The sequence below is a fragment of the Xiphophorus hellerii genome, chromosome 16 (genome assembly GCF_003331165.1).
Source record: "Xiphophorus hellerii strain 12219 chromosome 16, Xiphophorus_hellerii-4.1, whole genome shotgun sequence".
Classification (NCBI taxonomy): domain Eukaryota; kingdom Metazoa; phylum Chordata; class Actinopteri; order Cyprinodontiformes; family Poeciliidae; genus Xiphophorus; species Xiphophorus hellerii.
The window spans coordinates 4748889-4774500 of NC_045687.1; the positions used below are offsets into that span (position 1 = coordinate 4748889).

At 36.8% G+C, this 25612-nt stretch overlaps 2 protein-coding genes across 7 annotated transcripts; one reads left to right on the plus strand and one right to left on the minus strand.

Annotated features, from left to right (window-relative positions):
• The first annotated feature begins 12904 nt into the window (after positions 1 to 12904).
• LOC116734822 (uncharacterized) lies at positions 12905 to 17682 on the plus strand. 2 transcript variants are annotated; one of them, XM_032586332.1, is made up of 7 exons: positions 12905 to 13208; positions 14036 to 14709; positions 15518 to 15563; positions 15646 to 15737; positions 16168 to 16278; positions 16408 to 16690; positions 16820 to 17682. In XM_032586332.1, exons 1-7 carry the CDS (start codon positions 13185 to 13187, stop codon positions 17030 to 17032), a joined length of 1443 nt encoding a protein of 480 aa, XP_032442223.1. In that variant the 5' UTR covers positions 12905 to 13184; the 3' UTR covers positions 17033 to 17682. The 2 variants fall into 2 exon arrangements, with proteins under 2 accessions (XP_032442223.1, XP_032442222.1); XM_032586331.1 differs by lacking the exon at positions 12905 to 13208 and having other exon boundaries at positions 13958 to 14709.
• A 134-nt stretch (positions 17683 to 17816) lies between these two features.
• LOC116734821 (uncharacterized) lies at positions 17817 to 25572 on the minus strand. 5 transcript variants are annotated; one of them, XM_032586327.1, is made up of 12 exons: positions 23639 to 25572; positions 22869 to 23549; positions 22214 to 22289; positions 21353 to 21658; positions 21183 to 21264; positions 21022 to 21101; positions 20535 to 20732; positions 20362 to 20448; positions 19855 to 20108; positions 19623 to 19751; positions 18925 to 19062; positions 17817 to 18795 (listed from the first exon to the last, which is right to left on the minus strand). In XM_032586327.1, exons 2-12 carry the CDS (start codon positions 23007 to 23009, stop codon positions 18658 to 18660), a joined length of 1629 nt encoding a protein of 542 aa, XP_032442218.1. In that variant the 5' UTR covers positions 23010 to 23549; positions 23639 to 25572; the 3' UTR covers positions 17817 to 18657. The 5 variants fall into 5 exon arrangements, with proteins under 5 accessions (XP_032442218.1, XP_032442221.1, XP_032442219.1 ...); XM_032586330.1 differs by having other exon boundaries at positions 21022 to 21098; positions 21183 to 21261; positions 22869 to 25572; XM_032586328.1 differs by having other exon boundaries at positions 21183 to 21261; positions 22869 to 25572.
• Positions 25573 to 25612: the final 40 nt, after the last annotated feature.

Below are 25612 nucleotides of genomic sequence, written 5' to 3' on the forward strand. Positions count from 1 at the left end.
GTGGGCAGTGTCAGGTGACTTTTTAAGGCACAATTGTAAATGTGACAAAATGTGAAAGAGTTTAGATGGTATGACAGGAACAAGCAGCTTCTTCACCTGATTTATTACCTGGCGCCGTGTTTCTCTTCCAGGCACACGCTCCCTCCTTCCTGTGTTACATGAGCTGGTGGCGTGCTGTCTGGAAGCTGCTATAGCACCGGGGACCTGCTCCGACTGTCCCCAGCTGTCTATATGAATTAGTAACACGGAGTCGCAGTAATGCTCGTAGATCACAATCTCAGACGCCGTGGCATCTGTGCACATCTGAGCACATCAGCATGAGTCTGAGAGTCCTTGAACTTAACGGGGAAGTCGCTCTGAGGACACTCGCAACTGTCAGGCAATCTGTCGGAGGTTTAACCTACAGAAGAGAGCAACATGTTCTTCTACTCACCTGCAAGTTTTAGAAAAGATCCTCGCCATATTTTCATTTTTTCCAGCGTTAAAGTCCGTGTGTTTGTTTATTTCCCCTTTCTCCACACCCCACAGCCTCTTTTCAGCCTGCAGTCAAACAGAGGCATTGCCAGGAACAGCTTTGTTGGCCTGCTCAACATTTACATATGTAAATGAGAGCCCATGTTGCCCGTAGATCTGCAATTAGGCAAACAGCTGAAGCTTGCAATCAATGTCGATCTCTATTACTTTACCAATAATGGGCTTTCTGGAGCTCTGATTTATGTTTCTAACCCTATTACTGCGTTTTTTCCTGCCTTTTGCCAATTGGTTGAAGATAAAATTCAAAGATTCAGTTATCAGCGAAATGTGTGGGGCTTCTCGGAAGCAAAACCGAAGAACTGTTAATAGTTTTAAGCCTGTAAGAGCTTATCGGCACTGTAAATGAATTTTTATTAACTCTGAAAACCCAGGAATGTTAAAACTCATTGAAAGCAAAAGATTTTGTAGATTAAATCCACTGAAATATGTAACTCTGGATGTAAAAGTTTTGAAAAAGGCTTCAGGTTTCTGCTTATGCGAGCAAATTCTATCAAGGATTTTGCTTTAACATCCAATTCTATAAGAAATAAGTAGATAATTTTCTGCTATTTTGAGTTAAAATACACAAGAAATAAAAAAATAAGATAATAGTTTAAGGCTTAAGGCAAAACTCCCTCAAAGCTTCATTATGTAATTTTAATAAAAAATGTGCTTTTTATATATTTGCTAAAACCACCTTGAGTTATTATTGCCATCTGAACAAAAACAGTCAAAAACAACCAATTAGGGCCAGGAGGAGGGTCATAGCGCTGTCAGTCATCCTCATGTACACGCTGCTAAATGTTCCAAGAGTGGAGAAACAACTTACTGTTGCAGGAAAGCCTTTTATCCACCGTCATCAGCTAACTAGCCTAGCATTCAACATGCTATTGTAGCCCATCTCTGTTCATCTCAGGTACAATAGGTCAACTTCACAACAGACACATTCAGGTTCATTACATTTATTCTAACAAAAGAGGAAGTCAAGGTGGTGGTTAACATCAGTCCAGCAGCTTCTGCCCTACAGTTACTGACAGCAACAGAAAAAAGGGGGCGGAGCTGTCAGTTACTGGTTACTATGGTAACCACCAACTGCCAAGAGCAACGTAACAGAACATAAAACACCAATAAAATGTCTGAAGAAACAACTTGCTGAGTAAACAAAATAAATAAGCAAACTTCACATCTATAATATTGTTAAAATAAAATTACACTGTGCTAGCTGCAGCATAGCATAGCATAGGGAGGATTGTGATTGGGTGCTAAGCCCCTCCTCCTGACTCTGATTGGTTGTTTCTAGTTGGGACCAGGAAAAAGCAGAGGAAATCGATACAAAAATGGTCACAACGTGGTGACAGTTTCAACAAATATGTAAAAAAAATATTTCTTATAAAAGTTACAGGCTGCAGCTTTAACCCTGAGCTAACATTATATAGTGTCAAAAAGTGAGTTTTAAACCTTGTTTTTAATCTGTTAATCCCTATTTATGCAAGTGAGACTTTCGTACTGATGGACTTAGTAGTTTCTTTAAAGCTCCCCAGTTTTTTAATTTAGAGACGAGACTTTCAAAAGAAAGTGCTGCTTGTTGCAGTCCAAATAATTAACAATGAGGATCTACATGCATGAAGTGTTATAATACACATTGTTTTGTTTTTAACATCTTTGTTTTGTCTCTGTTATTGTTTCATACATTTTTAACCCAAATGTTAAATATTTGTTTATTTAAATTCTTCTTCTACTCTTCCTGCGGTCCACAACACAAACATTTCAATAAAATCATACTTGTGCAAACTGTACAAAAACAAAAAAAGAAATTAAGACATGAACAAAATTAAAAGAAATTTTAAATCAACTGCCTGAACAATTTTTATATTTTGTTCAGGCATACAAACAAATTTAAAACAGAAGATTTCATAAATGTCAATTTAGATAGATTGAAAACAATAACAATCTTAATTTCAAGTAGAAATTCACACATTCAAACAATTAAATATTTAATCATTTATTACAGATTTTACATTTTCATGGTCAGAAATTAATGTAATTACCTACTCTTAAATGTAAATTTAAATATAAAAACAATTCTTGATTGCTTTTAGTTGTTTGAAGACTCATAAATAAATGTAAATCAAGTTTTGACTTTAGAAATATTCAGTTATTTCATACGTGAATGCAGGTTATTTTCTCTGACCGAAACAGGGTCATAAAAGTTGACTTCATTTTACTTCCTAACATTTTCTGGAAGTTGTAACATCCTCATCAACTGGAAATAAACAGGTCAGGTCCAGTCGGTGCTGTCCAGGACTTACTGATTTTGGGTCACTGTGACCCGCCCCATGTGTCAGACGAGTGAACGTTCTCCAGCTCCCCTCCGGATGATTCCTTTTAACAGGAAATCAAAAGGTTGGACTCAAAGTTTGACCAAAAAGTTTGAACTGAAGCAAATCCGGGTCAGTTCTTAAACTTATTTTAGCTTCTGTGTCCAATTTCTCATGTACAAACACTGATATTGTCCACCTGCTTGATAAAACAACAACAACCAAAGCGATTATCATGAATAATTTGTTGAATATTTATACATATAAAAATGTTAAAAGAAATTAGACACGTTGCGCTGCCCTCAAGTTTCCAGTCTCTAGCATCTGGGATGAAAACCCTCATCTGGATTTATGTCTAAACTCTTAATCCCGTCTTAGTTAAATTAAACTCCATCTGCAGGGAATTTTCATGCAGATTTCTCAGTAAACATAGTTTTAAAAAGGAACTGCAGGATCATATTCTCAGGTCACTTTCCTAATTAAAACATTTTAAATACAGTCTCATCTATGTACAAAAACAAAATACTATACCAGTATTTATAGATGAGATTCTTGCTATAGTGAGAGATTTTTATGTTTTAAATCCAAAGTGGCACCTCTAAACATTTTCATTCGTTTTCATAATTTTATTGTTGTTTATTTACATTCTTTAGGTTTTGCCAAATTCTGCTCATGCCTCTGTGTTCATTATTGTTCTTTGAATCTTTGTTCAGCTTCTTTAGTGTTAATCATTCTGATCTCCTTCTGTGTTTTCTTTAAAAAAAAGTTATGGGCTACACAAAACATGTCCATTACATTTTTTGTAAAAAATAATTTTTAGATAATGAGATTTCAGTCTGCTCAGTTCCACCTATTTTGAGCTCCTTTCAGAGTGAGCTGTTTTAGGGCCTCTTGTCACTGTAAATCCTAATAATTTGCTGACGTACTTGCTGGAACTCTGCTTGGGTTGCTAGGTAACGAGGCTGGGCGTGGCTGAGGTTGCTAGGTAACGGCGCAGTGCCAGTTGAATGTGAAGTTACATTCTGAAGGTTTTTCAGACACCAAAAAAGCTTTAACTTATTGCCAAAAAATGGCTAGGTGTTTTGTTTTAAGCACTTGGACTGTTTTTAGAGGCAGTAACGACCAAGTGGAAGTATAAAAACATCTAAAAAGTGGATTTAGCATTATACTTTTTCCAGCACCGTACACACAAGGCAGCCAAATAGAAAAGCCATGTTTGTTTTTTGCTATTCTGTTGTTTTAAAGTGAAAACGGAGTTCTGAGATAAAAAGAAATTTTCAATGACTTTCCTGTTGCTTCTTTAAGCAATAAAATTTAGATTTTTAAAATTAGAGACCTGCACACCTTCTCCTAAAACAGCACACTGAATGCCAGGTAAAGACAGGAAGTTTCTTGTTTACTCCTAAATTGTTTTAAGATTTAATGTAAAACATTTTTTCTCCTGCTTTTCACTGCAAAATCTTATTGAGTATTTTTGTCCGGTTTCTAGTGCAAATATCTTAATGCACTTGAAATAAGACAAAAAGTAATTTCAGTAAGATATAAGAGCTTATTTTAAGTAAATAATTAAAAAGGCATGTTATTTGCCCCTGAGTATGGCAAATTTTCCCATGTTGTAAGTAAAATAATTTGCCAGTAGAGCAAGTTTTTTTTAAATCAATATGAAGATATTAACTTGCTTATATTTCTTGCTAAAACATTTGTAAGTTATCTTTGTCTTACTTTAAATGTACTGTAATTTAAAATAAACAAATCTGATGTTCTGATGAGATATGAAGCCTATCATTGGCACATAATGAATAATTTCTTCATTATGTGTTTTCACTTTCGTTTGCTGTACTTGTTTTCATTCATTGAAACTTAGCAAATTTCCCTTTTCCAGTATCTGCAGGAAATTTGGAACAATGATTTCATTGATAAATAAGCCTTTTGTGTCACAAACTGCAAAGTTAATTACAGCAGAATAACAGAAAAAAACCCCAGCCTGTAACTCCAGGAGGAACAGCACTTATCGCTGCAAAAATATTCTTAGAACTTGTGTTAAAGTCATTGTAAACTAGTTTAATATGCATAGCCTTCTTTGGTGTTAATGTTGTGTGAAAGAAAAATGAAAGATCCTGGAGCTGGATTATGGCACATGATGTGGAGTTAGATGAGTTTCTGCAGAGATCTTTACTGTTCCAGCCTCAGAGTTCCTCTAATGGCACAAAATGAAAACAAATCTGTTAAAGCCTCAAAGAACACAGAAACGGGATGGGATTGGCTTTATGCCTTCGTTGATTACCACCCTCTCATTGATAGGCCCTCTATGAGACTTAATTAAAAAGTCGATGGCGTCTTTAATGGCCACCGCGCAGGCTGTTTTTCTCTGTTTTTAAAATGCTGCTCCTCTAATGACCAGAGGCAGCCTCATCTGGGGGAATGGAGGGACAGAGAAATGTTTTGACCTGTGGCTTGAGGTCATTATGCCCCAGCTACATCAGGACACTTAAACCTGATTTTTTTATATATATTTCCACTGAGCTTTGGCTGCAGGCCACAATGCAGAAAAATGCAGGTTCACAGGAACTCCACCTAAATAGGAGAGGAAGTGGTTAAATAAGAAGAGAAATTAAGTTTCTGTTTCTTTGTTCTTCATGCTCGACATTTTTTTCATGCCCTTGTTTATTATGAAACAGAGTAATGGTGCAGCATATCTGAAAGGAAGCCAAGTGAATCAAAGCCTTGAAAGGCAACCTGCGTCCTTTTCTGTCTCTGAAATGACTTCGGCTGAAGAGAACTTATTGCAGAAAACTTATTATATTTAAGGTTGTCACAACTTTATTTCTTTGTGTTCAGATTTTGTCTTCTTTGAAGGTTTTGTCTTTGTTATCCTGTTTGCTCAATCAGATGTTGAATTTCTTCATGGCTGCTTAATGAAGTTAAATGATTTTACATGTTTTATACACAAATATTTATTTAGAACGGATTATTATGTAGGTTGTTAAAAAGCATTTATCTAATAACGTCTAAGCAACTGAAAGAAGCAGTTATAATCATTTCCTCATTTATAATCGATTAATAGACCTGTGATATTGTTTCCCTATCGGTATTTTCGGACATTATATTGTATCATCGATAGTGTGAGTGTTGACCCTTTTGCAAGTGACGTCACTCTCTTCGAAACTCCGCCCACTCCGCCATGACGGACGTCCAAACAAACAATGCGCTCCTGTAAAGCTAGTCAAAAAAAGCACATTTGGTAGAATAATATCGCTTTTATTAAGTTGATTTCACTTTAAAAATGACCATAGGAGGCTGCGCGGTCGGCTGCACAAACAGATAAGGATAGAAACCAAACTTGCCATTTCATGTTATAACTTAATTAGGAAAGTTGCGGTAGCGATGGATAGCAGCTGTTAATCACAATGACTGTCAGCCCTCGGTGTAACCGCGGAGTTGCAACGAACACTTTTTACCAGGTAAGATGATTAACTTTCATATTCTTTATAAGTAAGCATTATTAGAAAAATATAAAATATTGCATTATGGCGAAGGTACGCCTCTAACCACCAGTAACCGCACCGTCATGTAGCCTAGCATGTATGAAAAAAGCAGGTTAGCATCTCGTCTTCTGTACGTTTTTAATGCCGCGCCGGTTGAAGGGGAAACGCTGTTTATGACATAGTGATATAAATCATGTGGTGTGAATTCAGGCAAAGTCGGTAATTTGATCATCACGTCAGGAAGGAGGAGGTATGGGTTGGTTTATAAATTAGCTCGACTCGAACAAGTAAAAGCCAAGAATAAACTGGCAAAAACAACTTTGGAAAACAATTTCAGTTGATCTGTTCAATACTCCCGTCCCTCACCTCCGACGTCCATCATGGCGCCTCGAATGACTAAGTAACATAGTTGCAAATAGTGAATAGGACTCAACCTAGTTAGTCAAAATAGATTATAAATGCTTGAGAAATTATATAAAACAGAAGGTTGGAAGAAAACTTAAAAACTGTCAAACATAATGTCCCACTGCTTCCTGTTGTCTTCTTCTTCGTCGGTTACACCAGTAGGAACATCCGGTTGTTGATCATGTGACTCTTGTGACGTGGAAAAAATGTTTCCATTGCAGTTTTGTTAAAAAAAAACCAACGTAACATTTTCGACAAAGGACAAAGAAGAAATCTACACAAAGAACTAGTAGATGTTTATTAGACCATTATATTGTTTAATAAGTTTTAAAATGGGGGTATTTGTTCTCTGAGGCTTTGATATTCTATTCCAGATTATACAGGTCATTAAAGCTTCACTTTAGGTAACAAATCCATTTTTAAATCCAATTAAAATACTCTCCATAAAAAGCTCTTTGTTTCCATAATTTCAAATTAAAATCAGTTATACCCACAAAATACTTGCCTCCCAATTTGCACTTTTTCAGCTGTGATGTTTTACACATTTTTACCCAGAAAGCCTTTCAGCTTCTATAAAAACACTTTACTATGCAAATATCTCCACACAAGTCAACACTGGAGGGGAAATTAAGTTTGGGAGTCAGTCAAATTGGGCTGCATAACTCAGCCTCTGACTGAATGAGAAAAACAAGCATATTTCATTCTGCAATGTGTATCAAACATTTCACATTAGCCTGCTTAATTAAGACCTCAATAACGAGGCTAATATAGGCAATCTATTCTAGCAAACAGGATATGTTACTTCAGTCATGACTAGCCCAAGTTATATTTGAAACTTTTTGCAAAGATGTCGTCTGTTAAGTTAATTTCAACCAACTAAGATTCAATTCTCAGTTTTCTTCTTGTTGTATGATCCACCTTTATGGTTTAATGTAATTCCAGTGTTGCTGACCATCATATTAGCCAGAGAACAGGCATCAACAGCTCCTTTTTATTCTCCTTCTTTGGATTAAAAGAGCCTCATTTTGAGCTGTTTGGAGACTCAGTCCTCCAATGGATGCCTCTAATTGGATGAGAAAAGGCTTTTTTCTAACAGCGCTGGAGGTTATGCATGAAGCCCATTTTCCTGCATAAGAAGTCATTAGACATGCCATTAAATCCACCGTCTTTGATGTTACTAGAAAAAACTCAACATCACATTTGGTCTTTGAATCTTATAGTGGAATTTAACTTTAAAGGTGAACTACTATGCTTCCTTGAACAGGTTAGGATAGATCTGTGGTCTATACAAAACATGTTCATTTTATTATCTTGCACAAAATCATTCTTAGATAATGAGACTTTAGTCAGAATGAGCTAGTTTAGGGCCTCATTTCACTTTAAATCCAAATAAAGCGCTTCTGGCCATGCCCCCAAAATCAACATTTACACTCACATGTAAAAATGGCTGCAAACACAGGCGCAATTACAGAACTGCACTTCTTTGAATAGCAGAAGTAGAGCCTTCTGCACAACCAACAAGAATGCAGCAAATGGTTTCTGGATAGTAAGTCAACAACAGAATGCTTGTCTTTTCCAGCAGCCATTGTACAGCCAAGTTCTGACTTTAATCTCAGAATTCTGACTTCAATCCTCAAAATTTTAACTTTAATCTCAGAACTTTGAGATTAAAGTTAAAATTCTGGCTGAATATTCAGATTTTTTCTCTCAGAATTGTTATTTTAATCTTTACTTGACTTGAAAGTCAGACCTCAAAGTCAGAATTCTGACTTTAATCCTCAGTATTCTGACTTTCTCAATCTGACTCCACATGTATTCACTGAGATTAAGGATTGGACTTTAGGCAAACCGTTTCATCCAAACCCCGGAGGATGGAGTTAAGTCACTGTGGACTGAACTCTATCTTTGCTGTCAGGGTTTGATCTTATTAACTAACACGGGATTAGACATGGGATTAGCACAGGTTACAAAATGCTGTCTCAAAAATAATCTGTATTTTATGGCTTCCACTGATTACAAGCCTTATTTTTTGTGCCACATTTATCACATACTGCCTGCATAATTCTAATAAAACCAAAACTTAGGACTCTTAAAATGTTGGCGCCATAGAAACCGTAAAAAACGCCTTTAATCGCGTAGTTTGTCAGCTGCAGTAGGAGAGTGACACTCCGCCGCCAGCAGGCCAGGCCGCTGATGTTCTCCTCTTTGACGTTCACCTCGTTGTTTCTGTTGATCCTTTTTTCTTTTTTACCTTTTCTCTTCTCCACTCGGAGGTCTGATTTGGCTTGCGGCTGGCGGGTCCCGGCGGAGATGTCGGCCTAAACAGCCGGGTCTGAAGTGATTATGTGAGTGCAGTGTGAGAGATTCCTTTAGGGCCTGTGGGAAGGCTTTGCATTCTTTGTTGACAGTAAAATGAGAGTTAGCGCAAGGGAGAGAAAGGTAGAAGAGAGGGATATGATCTAAGCAGACAGAAAAAGGGCTGATGTCATAGAGATTAAAAGCATTCGGAGATATAAAATCCCTTTTTTTATTTTGCTTTTATGGCTCATCCACAAATCCAATTAGCATCAACTTAGTGGTCGTGTAAGCACAAGAATGTCAAATTAAATTCAGGCATCTTCCTTATTTTATAATGGTGCCATGATGTGTTTGCACAGCTTCCTTGTGTAGCTCATTTCACAGGGAAACAGATTTCAAAGTATGAGCAAAGATAATAAAACTTGTTTTTTTTCTAGCTTAGAAATTTGCTACCAATTAAATTCTTTTTTGAGAATCTGTGACAATTAATCATTTACTTTCTACATCGTCTCGCATTGTCTTCACAGAAACCGTCCCCTTCTTTGGCCTGTTTACTCTGAAAGCTCGTCCTTCAAGCACCGTCTTCTAAGAAACGGGACGCTAAGCCGTGAAGGAAAAAAAAAGCAGCTGTCGTTTATCGCTGCCTTGCAGACAAATCCACTCTAAATGGCCGGTGATTTTCACTCATTGGCTCAATAATCCGTTGGAGAATTTTGATGTGGATTAAGACGTTTTGTTAAATATTTTCTTCCCTTTTGAACAAATATCTCTTGTTTACCTCCTTCATCTTAAAGGAGACAGCTTCAGACAATAGGAAAAAAATTAAACGCTCTGAAGTTTTGGAAGGTGTAATAACGGGAATGTCTCCATGCCTAACTACAGATTTAAAAGCAATTTAGTTGTTTTTTCTTGTTTTATTAACTTCCTATTTATTGTCCTTTATAAATTATAGTCAAAATTTGCCAATATTTCTGATAGGAACAGGCTTCAAAACAATCAACATCACAAGTAGATAAATAGTGAAACAAAAAATTTTTATTAAGTTTGGTAAAAATAATATAATTTTAATATTATTATAAAACTGACAGAAAATACAAAAAAAATCATATGAATAAAAACCAAGACATACTTAGTGATCCACTTTTTTCACTTCCGATACCGACATTCGAAGTTTTGTATTCGATACTGAAAAATAACACTGAATTGTTTGTAAATTACAGATATAAATCGACTAAATTACTAATTTATTTGAGAACTTTGCACAATTTCAGCACCAATAGCTTCACAGCACAACTTATTTTTTTCCCCTCTCAGTGCAGTTAGGAGTTTTACTGTCAAGGAAAACTTGCTAAGCCTGGTTTTTGAGTTAACTTTTTTTTAAAAAAGTTGACAGGAAATTTGAAAATATCACTTGATAATTATGTCTTATTGAAAGATTGGAAGATTAATACCTGAACACCGACTATAAAGTTTTTAAAAAATGCAAACATTTTAAAAAGACCTAAAAAAATAAGTAATGCTTATCCTGGTGGGGGCACAAGTAAAGCCTGGTGCCCCGCCAGGCTTATAATACACTGGGGGAAACCCTGTGTTATGTTGTTTGGATTTAAAGTCGATCCAAATGCAGTAGGCAGATGTGTCGAGTAGAGTTTGTGGATTTTAAAGAAAGAATGAAGAACAAAAAACTTACAACAAGAATAACTGATGGCACAGGGAACACAAGGAGCCAGAGCAGAACAAAAAATCACAGGAACAACAGGGGAGACATCTAACTCTAAAGAATAACCAGACCTAAGAAACATGATAAACTGGAGTAACACTAAAAGAACTGATCTAAAGCAAAACAGAAACAAGACGGATCCTTTAAATCTAGACTAAAAACCCACCTGTGCCATAATAATGGAAAATATTGAGGATTTACACAAAAAAGATACAGATAAAAATAAAATTGTACCTCATTGGCTGCAATAACGCTAGAGGAGTGTTTGCCAGTTAATGTTTCCCCATTAACTGGCGCAATGTGGCATGTGGATCAAAAGATAAGTTCCTCATACATTTGAGTATTTTTAACCAAATAAATGGACATTAAACATGTACATTTATTGTAAGTTATTATTTATTTATAACTTAATGTTTCTTATCAAATACTAACATGTATTTATTTCCATTTTTGACTGAACAATAAAATAGTGAATAAAATTATCCTGCTTAGCATCTTTCAAATGGTTCAGAAAGTGCAATTAGGAAATCGAGATATAATGTAAAAAAATAAATCAAGTACCATAGAATTAGACTGATCAAATCTGCTTTAAGGAGTGATTATTTTAATAACTCTTGCTAGTTTATAAATTGTGGAGCAACCCAGAAAAAGAATCAAATATTTAGACCAATCTTGAACAAATTTAATACTATCTACTTAGCAATCCAGAACAACTGCAACATTTTAAAGTGTAGTTTTTCTTTTATGATGCTTGTGTTGTTTCTGTTTTTCTTCTAATTCATGTAAAGCACTTCGAAATGCCTTATTGCTGAAAAAGTGCTATATAAATAAAGCTTCTTCTTCTTCTAAATATCGGACCGATACAGATATCAATATCGGATCGATGAATCTATCCTCCCAAAGTGCGCTGTGGTAATTGAGAGAGCGCTCTGGTCCCAGAGTCCTTGTGTAATCCACACTGTATAAGCACTCTAATTGAAGTGCAAATTCAATACTCCCTCATCAGCCTTTTTTATTCGCCGTGCCGCCGCCTGCACCCCTCAGGTAATTACAAAGAGACTGGCAGTTCAATCATTTCAGCTGAAAATAGCGTAACAAAAATGTAGCGGCGCACAGCGAGTCGTTTTACGGCGCCTGCATGGAGAGCGATAGCCGAGTTAGTGGAGAAAAATAAAAAAACCCAAAACAAAACAGCCGCCTTTCCTGTTGTCAGCAAGGTTACACACCTGTGTGATGAAGGAATTTGGGCACTCTTATCTGAGCACCACAGGGGATTATTCTAAGCTTGCATTTACTGCAGTCACTCGCAAACACATGTGCACAAAGACGCCTTTGTGTGGCGGACACAGACACACTCATGCATGCAGAAATGCATAATGGCGAGCAAAGTGTGCAGGTTGAGCTGTGTGGAGGAATTTGGTTTCCAGCTTTAATTAAACCTCCTCTGTTTTCCTTCGGTTCGCCCCCACCGGGCCCGCCGTCTTGCACCCGGCCACATGCTTATTTATTTATTATTGCGTTAAACTCTGCAGCTGAGCCGTGGCCAAACACGGCGCCAGACCTGTGGAGTGAGCGGGGATAATGCAATTTCCTGGACCGAAATGTCCCACCGGCTGCGAGAATTATGAATCATGTTAGCGACGTGCAACAACAAGCTGGAAATAAAGCTGGTGTTATTATCCCCAACGTTGGAGTACCAATACAAGGATGTCAACACAAATGTACATAATTCAGAACGGTGAAAACACATGGCTGCTCCTCACGACAACAAAAAGGCGAATTTAATTCGTAAAACGATCTTAAGAAAATCAGCCTGCAGCATTGTGTTGCTCCAGAGATCAAACAGTCCAGGTGTCGGAAAAAACTTTCTCCCTCTTCTTTATTCAACTGCCAGACTTCTCCTCTGTTTTCTCCTCCTCTTCCTCTATGGAAGTAAATATGTGCCATCAGAATTTGAATAAAAAATGCCTCTGAAATTTGAATGTTGTATATTAGTGCTTACTTTTTCAGTGTTAAAATAAATTCAGAATATATTTTTAACCTAAAAAAAATTCAGTGTCATTATTTGTACATGAAAAAAAAATTCAGTGTCATTATTTGTACATGGTTGCAATTTTCATTTATTAAAAAAATTCACATTCCTATTTCAAAGTGATCAAATTTTCAATATACATATTTTTCACAGTTTAAATTTTCAGTGTTAAAAAATTCAGCATATAAAAAATTTCAACTTTTCAAAATTCGAATGCAATATTTTCAGTGTCCTCCAATTCAACTTGCTCAAATTCGCTGTCTCAAATTCAACGTCTAAAAATTCGCTGTAAAAATGGCGAGGTTACTTCAGGTCACAGACATTAGCAATGGATGTCAGATTCCAGGACCCAGCTAATCACGTGACACAACCGTCATCTTGAAGAAATACCAGCGTCACCGAGGCTGGCGACCATGGAGGCGAACGCAAACCCAACGGTGAGTTTAATGCTTTCATATTTCTGTAGTATATTTTATTTTGCGCATGAAGTTTGATACATTATCTTAAATCTTGATTTAAAACACGGTTTGGGCCGTTGTTAATCTTACACCATGTAGTGCTGGCATATTACTTCTCGCTACCTACTAGCCCCCCCAGCCCCTCCCCGCTGCCCCACACCCAATTTACCCCGTTTTATTTCAAAAAGAAATACCACTTGCGCCAAGTCTAGAATCTTGAAAGAGAACTGATGGGTGGCGACTTTCTGGGTTGTTTGATGTTGTCTTAGGTGAGACTGAGACAGGCAGTCTTAGTAAAGTCGTAATTTTTCAGGAGATGCTACCGCTAATGTACTAAGCTAATATGGCTGCTGCCTTGTATGCTTCAAGGAGGGGCTGTGATAACTACCGACATTAATTATAACCACAACCCCATTCTGTTCAGCTACTGTATTGTTCAGGTGACTTCATTTATGAATGAATTAAGACATTTATTGTCATTACAACATCATCCAAAATACTGCTTCTCTTATCTGACAAATGTTGATATACAATATTAATTTACATTCTTTTTACTTTGCGGTATAAAACCTCGTTCTGTTACTTAGCAACACTATAAACAACTCCCTTTGTTTTTTCAATTGATTTTAACTCATTTTCAAGAAAAATATATGCTTGTAAGTACATCTGTTAACTTGTTTTAGACTAAATATCATAATTTAATTTATATTACTGTGATGTCCCAATACTGACCTACTGATTTCAAAATACTTTTTTATTTTACTGACAATTTTTTTGACATGTTTTTTTTTTTCTCTCTTTTCAAGGAACTTTTGCTGGATCACATTTTTGATAGACTCCGTGATCGTTTGGAGCATGTTCTTGAACGTATGCCCCTGGATCTGGATTTCCTGGACTTTATCTGCACTCAAGAACTAGTTTTTTTAAATGCCATGTCTTGTCAGATAGATGTTCCTTCAAATATTTTGGATGCGCTGGCTCATTTGCACAGACTAATTAATTTAGAAAAACAAAGTGAAGAACAACAAACAACTGTTGTGCATATTGAGCAAGGACCAGCTGGGCGACAACGGATGGTCATATCCTCAGACTACCTTTGCAGTCTTTTAGAACTCCATCTCCCTGTCCCATGCATCGCCAAACTCTTGGGTATATCTAGACGGACTGTATATCGACGGATGGCAGAATCTGGTCTTTCAGTGAGGGCATTATACACCACCATGTCAGATGATGACTTAGACCAATGTGTGAGAGACATTAAATCCAGGCAGCCTCACTCAGGGTACCGAATGGTAAAGGCCCTTCTGCAAGCCAGAGGACTGAGGGTGCAGTATGATAGAGTCAGAGCGTCCATGCATCGTGTAGACACCATTGGAATGGCATCACGTATGGTCCAGCTAGGATGCATAGCTCGACGGACGTACTCAGTTCCTGGCCCTCAGTCTTTGATGCACATTGACACCAACCACAAATTAATACGGTAAATCATTTATCTTTTTCAGTGAGGGGCTTCTAACTTTGAAGTGTGCTTGTTAAATAGATTCAACTCATGTAGAATTTTTTTTTTTTCATAGCATGTCTTATACCTTTTGGAAATAAAAGCACAACTTTTTTCAGTATTATATACATTGGTGTATAATGTGTGACCACACCAGCCAGTGTCCTGCATGTTGTGCTTCAATATAGCCAAATATAAGCAGTACCTGATCTTCCTCTGCAGACCTCGCTTCAAATTAAATTCAAATATTTTCTTATTCTAAAGGAAAATTAAATGTTGTAACTCATTAATTTAGGTTATTCAAAGAGTTATTGCAGATGGTGATGACTGCTGGCAGGAAAGATCTCTTGTAGTGTTCTGTATCACAGTCAGTCTAAAGAAGCCTTTGACTGTAAATACTCTATTTTCTCAAGATAGTTTCATGAAGATGTTGTCAGAGTCAGGGTTGCCCAGCATTTTCTATTTATGAAGAATCCTTCTTTGCATAAGTATCTCCAGAGGTTCCACATTTGTCCCCAGAACAGAACCAGCTTCTTTATTAGCCTTTTTAGTTCCCTGGTTCTGATATTGCTGCCCCAACAGATGACGGCTGAAGAGATGAAGCTCTCAACAACAGACTGATAGAAGATCTGCAGCATCTTCCTGCAAACTTTGAAAGAACTTAACTTATTCAATAAGTCCAATTTGCTCTGTCCCTTCTTACAGACATGCGTAATGCAAGAGAAGCAAGCCTTTTTAGTGATGATATTTAATGATGATGATGACATACTGTATTTTCTGTTCTTTTTAGGTACAACATTGTTATCTTTGGTGGCATTGATGGTTTTTCTCGAAAGGTGCAGTATCTTCTATAAATTCATAAATGCAGAATTTCATAAGCTATGAAATTGACTGTTACATTTTTGCTGTGTTGTGCAGATAATGTATCTTGGTACAGCTCCCAACAACCTGGCATCTACCACACTCGCTTTCTTTCAAGGTTCAGTGGAGGAGTTTGGTTTCCCCCTCAGGTAAAGGTTTACAGTCCATCTTAATCCTTTTGAGCCAAGGAAGAAAGATTAAAAGTCAGCATCAACTAACTTTTCTCCAAAATATAGGAGCTTGTTTTATATCAATAGGTTTTGAGTAATGATGAAAAAGTGAAACCTTAGCGTAGAACAAGACATTTTCCGATATTATAACTTAGAATTTTGGAATAATATGTAGTTCCACTGTCAGATTATGTCGCTTATAACTATTACTTTTTCATCAATATTAAGAACTTATAGACTTAAAAAGAGCTTGCTGAAAAGTTACTTGTAAGTTAGTTTTGTCTAATCCCCACTATTTTGTATCTCCAAAATATATTTTTGGTTACAAAGAATGTTTGAGCTATGCTAAAATTTGTCATTAATGTTGTAATTATAGGCAAATTATGAATACGTTACACACTTATTTTAGGGTACGTGCTGATCAAGGGGTGGAAAATGTGGACGTGGCACGACTTATGTTTATGATTCGTGGAACAGGAAGAAGCAGTTTCATATCTGGAAAAAGTGTGCACAATCAAAGGTTTGTACAAATGACAAGTTTCAATATGTGATGCTTTTCAATGTCTATAGTAACATTACCTTTGTGTGGTTTTCAATATGACATGATTTGAAGGGCAGTTTTTAACCATTTATCACTAAATAATTTAAGGATTGAGCGACTGTGGAGAGATCTGTGGACAGCTGTAACGTGCATCTATTATGATGTGCTACACTACCTTGAAGAAGAGGGATACCTGGACATTTCAAATGAAGCACACCTCTTCTGTTGCCATTATGTCTTCCTGCCACGTCTGCAGGATGATCTGGATACTTTCCGCAGTGGCTGGGACAATCACCCACTTCGAACTGAAAGCAACATGACTCCTAACCAGCTCTGGGTTCTTGGTCGTACACATCATCCAATTCCTGAACCCCACGGTGCCTTGACAGAGGTACATTTTAATTTTACAATTTAATGTGTAGCATGTATACTACCATTCACTTAATTTGTAAAATAGTAATCTACAATGTCTTACTAAGTAAATTTTGAGTTCTCTTGATCCCTTCTTTGTGTTTTCCAGGGTGTACAGATTCCCGAAATTGAATGGGAGGACAGCGGGCTTTCTCTTCACGAAGAGTCAAATGTCACAGTACCAAACTCTAATTTGCAACTGACTGACGAACAAATGGCAGCCTTAAGAAATGCAGTAAACCCAAAAGCCACATCACTGTCATCTGGATGTGACATTTATATTGCTGCAATTCAGTTTTGCGAGCAGTTTTTTACTATGTGAAAGTTATCCATTTTACGGAAGCGTATTGCTATCACGCAGGGAAAAAAATTCGAGCTATCACATTGAGACGTGATAGTTATCTTGTTAAAACGTGATAATTTTATGTCCAGGAAGTGGCGGTATTATGCTAGGCTAGTACAGTGGCTAACAGGACTTGGTCAAGTTTCCCTTCATAATAGCATAATACCGCCACTTCCTGGACATAAAATTATCACGTTTATACAAGATGCGTATTATGTTTTAACAAGATAACTATCACGTTTTAATAAGATACGTATGACATTATAACGTGATAGCGCTTGATTTTTTCCCCCTGGATTATAGCAATAAGCTTCCGTACCAGTTTCAAAATTCACCATTTATGAAAGGTAAAGCAAAATGCTGATCATGTTACCACAAAGGTGAATTTTAGTGTCTTTATGTTTAAGAACATGTTTAAGAACTAAAATGTTCTAAATTTGTAATTTGATTGTTTTTTCTTTACTCAAAAGGAACCTAGTAGGTACATTTGTACATTGTTGTAGGACTTTAAATTTCTTGCATTATAAGAATCAGAAAAAGCTTTGTTTGTCTTATGCAATTTATTTTCTAATACTTCAAGCATATATGAACTCATCTAAGTACAATCAATAAAATTTTGCATAAAAAACAATTTCAGTTTCATATTTAAAACTGCCTGTACAAACAGTACTGACTCAGAGAAATGAAATACCTACTCTGAACATTGTCACTCTAGTTCCTCTAGTTTTGAATGTGACAAAACTAGAGGAACTAGACTAACACAACGTTACTCTCAGTAATACATATGATTACTATGTATCATATGTATTACATAGCAATCATTCATTCATATGAATACATACATATGAATACATTCATACTGTATGTATTCAATTCATATTCAATTCAATACATTCATATGTATTGAATCACATGTTGAATTCATATGATATGTAATCATCTGACAAAATCAGAAAATTGAACTGATTCTACATTTCAACAAAACTGTTTCATTTGAACAAAGCTGCTTCACAAAGAACTGCTACAGTTTAAATGTAGATTTTTTTTTTTTAAACAGCATTCAAAGCAAGCCAAAGCCAGTTTGAGTAGAGGAAATGCATGCTAAAAACTCATCACTGAAAGATTTGTAACTCCTGTAGTGACAAGGAATTCTTAGCGTTTCGTAGCAAGTGGCAGCTGTTGGGTATTTTCCATGAACAATCTCCACAGACAGACTTGCTGGCAGATTTTCCCATCCGGTCCAGAATTTCATCATTTCTTTCAGTTCAGGTGGTGTAGCTTTGGAAGAGAACAAAGCCACAATCACATTTTCAATTCTAATTTACCATACGTCCGCAACTTATGGATAACTTTGTATGTTTGTAAGACTAAAGTAACTGGAAATATTCAAGACAGTTTTACTTTTTATTAAAATCCACATCAGTTCTAGAGCCACATGTTGAGATAGAGCTAGACTGCACAGAGAGAACACACAAACATGCATGCAATTCAACTGTTTGAATTTTGAGCTAAGATTAAAACTGAATTGTGAGGTACCACTGCAAGCAACTAAGAAAAAAATTCTACAGGGATGTTTCATTGAAAAGTTATCTGAAAATCTCCAATCAGACACTGGTAACATTACCATTTGCAATGAACTGTTTCAGATATCCTGAAATGCGGCATCTGGTTTCCTTTGAGCAGTCGTCATCTTCATCACTTCCGTCATCTGTTTCTGGCCAAGTGATATGCTGAAGTACCACCTAAGTTTAGTAGAAAAAACTAATTGTGTTGTGTTTAACAGAAGTTTGCAAAGAAAATCTTTTATATAAAAGGCATTTCATTAAAACAATAACAGATGCAACACCATAATTCCCGTTATTTAAATATACCTCTGGACACAGGGAGGCTTCCTCCCTTGGAAAAAGCAGCGGTACAGCATCAGGCCGCCGAGTTACCAGTGACCATATTGGGGTTTCTTTCAAGCCTCGTCTAAGCTGCTTTATTTGTCTTGCGACACGTCCAAGAACCTATTTTAGAAAATGGTAATAGTTTATTTCTAAACAACTCATTTCATTACAGTCATTGTGCTGCTCTGGTAATTCAAACTAATAACAGGGAACAAAGCAGTATACAGTAAAACACAATGTGTATAAAAAAAAATGTAATTCATGTGACACTGAAGATATGACAATCTTTACAATTAACAACTAATGTAAAAAGATTAATCTTTAAAAGTGAATCACTTGAGTTTTGCAAGACCTCAGAGAAAGTATGAGACTGTTCCTCAGGATAGGAGCTAAAGCTTAAAAAGCTGTCATTTGTCTGTGAGGCAATCTAAAGAAATTGAAATCTCCACAGACAGACAAGAGGTAGAATCTTCTTCAAAATATTCTACCTCTTACCTTTGATTGTTTATAGAAAACACTTAAGATAAATTGGTGCCAGACTATTTAAAAATGTAAAAACAATGGTAAATCTGCACAATTCTTTATCCTTCTGTGTATCAAAATTGAATTTTAAATAAAATGTAATTAAAAACATAAGTTAAAGAAAAAAATACATGCAGTGGAAATGAATGCTGACTCACTGCATGAAGTAACAGCTTCTCAAAAAGCCACTTCCTATTGTTCTCTGTGGGACAAGGAAGGTCCCATGAATATGCCAAGCTCTGTACTCTTTCCATTTGAGTATCAGAGAGCCTGGATTCTCCTTCGAGCTGCAAAATACATCACAAAGAACTCAGAGGGGAAAAAAAGCAAGAAAGAACTAGAATAGCATAATACACATGAAATTCTATTTTTATTAATTGGGGGGCATACAGGACTGATGGTTTCCCTGATGTCTAGGTCTGGGCAGTCCTCCAGGGTGACAGTTGCTGTTTCTGGACTGCCGCCAAATAGAACATGAATAACAGCAGGACTAAGTCCTGACAGGCGTGGTCCTCCATGAAGGAAAGCGTGGCCTATCATTCTGCCAGCCACTAAGAACATGTCACTTTCAACAAGAAAGTGAGAGGCTGATGGGACCCAGTGGCCAGGTTCTCCTTCGAAAAGTCGTGTAACAATGGAGTTTCCTGTTCAATACATCAACAATATAAGAAAATAAGTAATACAGATGCATAAAGACCAATGTTTAACCCTATACTGCCTCACCTATATTTTGGCTACACAGTGATTTAATTGATTTTTAGAAATATTGTACCTTCTTCATATCAAAATGTACAACAATACATGAAACTGAATGTTTGAATTATCATGATTAACCAACATTGAGCTTTTACACATGACAGATGTTTGTGTAATATAAAGTGAACACAAATGACATACCAAAGTTTATAGAAAAACCCGACTTCAATTTTTCCAGTACGGTTGAAAAAAAAAAGCGGTTTACACCTAGTCCAACAGCAACATCTCCTGCAAGGTAAATGTTTTCACAGGTCAAACATACTTCGAAATGAAAACAAGTTATGTGTAAAACCTGTAACTTTTAATTACTTTACCTTCAAGCCTACAATTAAGGGGGCATGCCCATTGCACATTTGGTCGCTTATAGAAGGAAATCAGAGCCATGTCTTTTTCTGCAGGGCTGTCTCTTAAGTCCATCTTCAACAGCAAGGGGTTCTCCATTGCATGTATTTGGAGGAAATGGTCTGCACAGCGAGAAATGGCCTTTGAAGCATCGCATATGGTATACCAGTCTAAGAGGGAAAAAAAATAAGTTAATGTAGTTACAGAAAAAAGTTTAAATTTGACACAATATTTGAAGAGCTTGGGCATCAAAAACAAAAACCAAAGTAAGGTCAGGGTAAAAAAATAAAAACATAAAATGTAACTTATTTTTTTTCAAAAGTGGTCAATACCAAGTAAGCGTTAGAACACATGCCAAATTGGAAGACAATTTCTGTGTAGCTGAAGTCAATGCTTGTGACTACCATTATTTGTGTCCTAAACAGATCTACATAAGCACTTGCTTTCAACCACACTCACCATCACTGCCTGAAGAATATAATGTAGATGGCCCAGGCATTGTTTCATTCATTTCTTCTGTGGAATGAGGTCCTGTACTTCTGAGACAGTATTTATTATTACACTTGCTTTAGACAAAGAAAACCGTTTTGACAAAATTATTATATAAAGTAAATACATACATTTCTCCACAAGAAGAAGCATGTACTTCTATGTCCTCAGTAGGATATATGTTTGCACACACCGGACACTCTTGCATTGCTGCTGTCACAAAGTAATTGGGATATTGTTGTAGTGAAGCAGACATCTAAAAGGCCACTGTATGATATGCAAACATTTAAACATTTCTTACATATGTCCTTTGCAGGGTTGCAAACATCAACACCAGCCACATCAGAGGGCAAGTCTGTTTCCACACATGACTTTATGTGGTCAGTCAAAAAATGCAAGGGAACATCTACTCTGCATTTCTGACACATGGCCTTTGGCATGTTTGCAAATGCCTCGTCATTCAGCTCAAGAGGATCCGTGCAAAGTTGTTCCTGAATAGGGACTATGAACAGGGTTTTCCCACCGCGACTCGCAACCTTCAACATTGTCCCGGTATAGCCATCATCTTCAGGACCAATCAAGGTCAAATTGCGTCTTCCCCATCCACCTACAAGAAACTGTGCATTATGACTTTGCTTCAAATCAAAGCACAATATCAATTTGCTTGACAACCACATTCAGAACAACATTTGGTGATGAAAAAAGTATTTCTATAATTACAATCATTTAATTTGTCAATGTTCCATGTTTTGTAAAGTTAATATATCATCTGCCCACTTGCTCTTTTATGGATGCCTTTGTTAACGAGCTGTTCTACTGCAGCAGAGAGTCTATAGATGGCATGTAAAAGAGTTGCCTTTTAGTCCTCCAACGTTGTGCGCCTACACAAAATTTAAGGATATATGCAATAACATGCAGAGGATCCGTAGATATGGGTTAAATACAGCCATTGATGGGACCAGGAGAGCATTTTGGAAGGGGTGAGGGGGGCTCAGATTGTTGCTCTGAGACCAAAAGTGGTGTAACTATTTGAACAGCATAACTTGTCTGCCAGTTGTATTTCTTTAGAAGGAAGAAATATTTTAAAGTCTCACACTAACAAAAATAATGAAAAGAACATTTTTAATAATATTAACCTGATATCAGCCACTTCATCACCCACCTGCAGATTTGTAAAGCAGCCAACCCCCTGTAATAGTTTCCAGCTTTGGAAAAAGAACTTTAAGCGTCTCACCCAGCTGTAAAAGAAATATGTCAAATTAAGACTCATCAAAAATGCAAATATACAGTGATTGTTCATAATACAATATTAATACATGCAATGACAGCCCACTTCATCAGATCAACTTGAAATGTTCAAAAATGCAAAATGACATAGCCAATCAGAGAGCAGCATTATTGTAATCAGGCTTCTAGATGAGCTGCTTATGTTCAAATAGAGAATCAGAATGGAGAATAAATGTTATTGAGGTGAATTTAATGGATCCTGCATTCAAAACATAAGCCTGAGTAATTTAGAAATTACAGGTCACCAGTGATTTTCAACCACATACATCTCCAAGATTTCAGGCTGGTGGAAGACAGACCTGATATTTAATGAGTGGAAGTTCTGAGTGGAAATATCTTGTTGATACCAGAGCCTAGTGCAGACTTGATTGACAAGCATCAGACAATAGAAAGGCAACATGAACTCAGAGAAGAAGTGGTCCCAACCAATGTTCTGCTAAGACGGAGAGCAGAGCTATCTTTAGGGCTGACACAATAGATTTATCAGACTAGTCCACTGTTTAAATAATTGTGGCATTATGAGGAATTACCTCGTTGTGCGTTATGCTCTCATCAATGTGAGCTGTTTTCCGGCCCAATCCCGCTTTCATGTGTATCAGTTGATCATCTTCTTTTGGCGTTTTTTCATAATGTTTTGGTAGTAAATAAAAAACCACATCTAAAGGTTTCATCTTTTTCGCCGGGACCAGGCTTGCTGGAGGAAATCGTCGTTTTCCTCTTCCCCTGTTGTAAAGTCCAGGAAAAGATCTGTTGTACAGAAATTTGAAGATAACCAAATTATATTGTTTATTTCATTTCAAACATCACTTTGAAGACATAAATTATGACAAATTAGACAGTAGATTCAAAGAACCACTGAGTAATTTAGACATACATTGCATAATACAAAATAATAAAATACAAGGATTATTCATATGACCCAGTTCAAGAATTATAATAGTAAGTCAATTTTGATAGAAATTGACTTACTATTTCTATCCCAAGTCCCAAAAATGTAATATCTTTTCTGAGAGATTTACATTGTGATGATTAGTTGGTGCAACAAAAGGTAATAATATTTTATGCCATATCAAGACATACAAGTGGAATTTTGGAAAACAAATAAAGGTCTTTATAATAAATGCTTCAAAATTGAATTTACAATAAATAAAGTTGTCATTTACCTGCTCATTTCCATTTGGACAGATGGTTCAGTTTGAGGTACCCTACGACTGTTGGATGACAGAATATATTAGTATACTGCTATGATCAACATATTCGAAATATACATATTCATTAGGCATAAGGGCAACAGTTGAACCTGGCATTCTGGTTGGTGAGGTCTCCTCTTCCTCCACTTCGTGGTCTTTCAGTTAGTAAATTAAGCAAGTGCCTTGCAGATTCAACAATAGCATCCTGACTACTCTGTAGTCACAAAATGTATAAAAGAGAAAAGTAGCAGTTGAAAAAGGATCACTTAAAAAGGAATTTACACTTTATAAGAATGATCACTTTTACTCAGGAAAACTCTGTGCTGTAGGGTTGCCACCTTTCAGAAATTAAAATAAGGACGCATGCTACGCCCATGTCACCCTTCTTTCATATGGTGGGATGGCCGGTGGAGTGAGACAGCAAGAAATAAAGTTATGTGCAAATATGTATGTGAAGGCTGGTTCCAGATCAAATTTACCACGGGGGCCAGTAGTCAATGTTTTTTCATGGGGTTATTTACAAAAGGATGAAACAAAAAACAGATGTATTAAATGATCCCTGATCTAGCAGATGGAAAGTGTCATTCTATTTCACTAGAGAAGCTAAAACTGCAGTACCATAAGTTTTAAAGAACAAAGAGACAGTATAATTTCTTCAGCTCCCCTCTTAATTTTTTTTTAAAAATTGCTAGCATTCATCCTCACTGACACTGTTCAGCCTGGGATGTGTGTCTTCCCCCCTCAGGTCTGTATCTTTGCTAGGACATGGTAGAGTATCGGTTGAGGACGTTTTAAAAAGACGCAGGTTGAGAGCGGCTCACCACGACTGCTAAGCTCCTTTTGTACTGCACCGCTGGCCGGGTCGACCCAGGTCCAGCGGTGCAGTACAAAAGGGGCTTAGTGTCCGTCTCTAGGCAACCGTGACATCATCATTGGTCCGAAGCGTTCTGGGGTCCTTGCTAGCTCCCGCCACAATTTAGCTGACCTTAACATATCTTGTGCTTTATTTTCGTAATTATTGTTACACTAAATGTTTATATGTGTGTGATAGGCGTTACTGTCGGACATACAGAAATACGGTACAAATAGCGTCTCGTATACGGGGCGATTCGGTACTTTACGAAAAGGATGGCAATCCTACTGTGCTCTTCTCCCATTAAAACTGTAGAAACTATATCAAACACAAGTAAATCCACAGTTTGGTAGGTAACTGGTATTTTGAATGATGTTGTAATGACAATAAATGTCTTAATTCATTCATAAATGAAGTCACCTGAACAATACAGTAGCTGAACAGAATGGGGTTGTGGTTATAATTAATGTCGGTAGTTATCACAGCCCCTCCTTGAAGCATACAAGGCAGCAGCCATATTAGCTTAGTACATTAGCGGTAGCATCTCCTGAAAAATTACACTTTACTAAGACTGCCTGTCTCAGTCTCACCTAAGACAACATCAAACAACCCAGAAAGTCGCCACCCATCAGTTCTCTTTCAAGATTCTAGACTTGGCGCAAGTGGTATTTCTTTTTGAAATAAAACGGGGTAAATTGGGTGTGGGGCAGCGGGGAGGGGCTGGGGGGGCTAGTAGGTAGCGAGAAGTAATATGCCAGCACTACATGGTGTAAGATTAACAACGGCCCAAACCGTGTTTTAAATCAAGATTTAAGGTAATGTATCAAACTTCATGCGCAAAATAAAATATACTACAGAAATATGAAAGCATTAAACTCACCGTTGGGTTTGCGTTCGCCTCCATGGTCGCCAGCCTCGGTGACGCTGGTATTTCTTCAAGATGACGGTTGTGTCACGTGATTAGCTGGGTCCTGGAATCTGACATCCATTGCTAATGTCTGTGACCTGAAGTAACCTCGCCATTTTTACAGCGAATTTTTAGACGTTGAATTTGAGACAGCGAATTTGAGCAAGTTGAATTGGAGGACACTGAAAATATTGCATTCGAATTTTGAAAAGTTGAAATTTTTTATATGCTGAATTTTTTAACACTGAAAATTTAAACTGTGAAAAATATGTATATTGAAAATTTGATCACTTTGAAATAGGAATGTGAATTTTTTTAATAAAT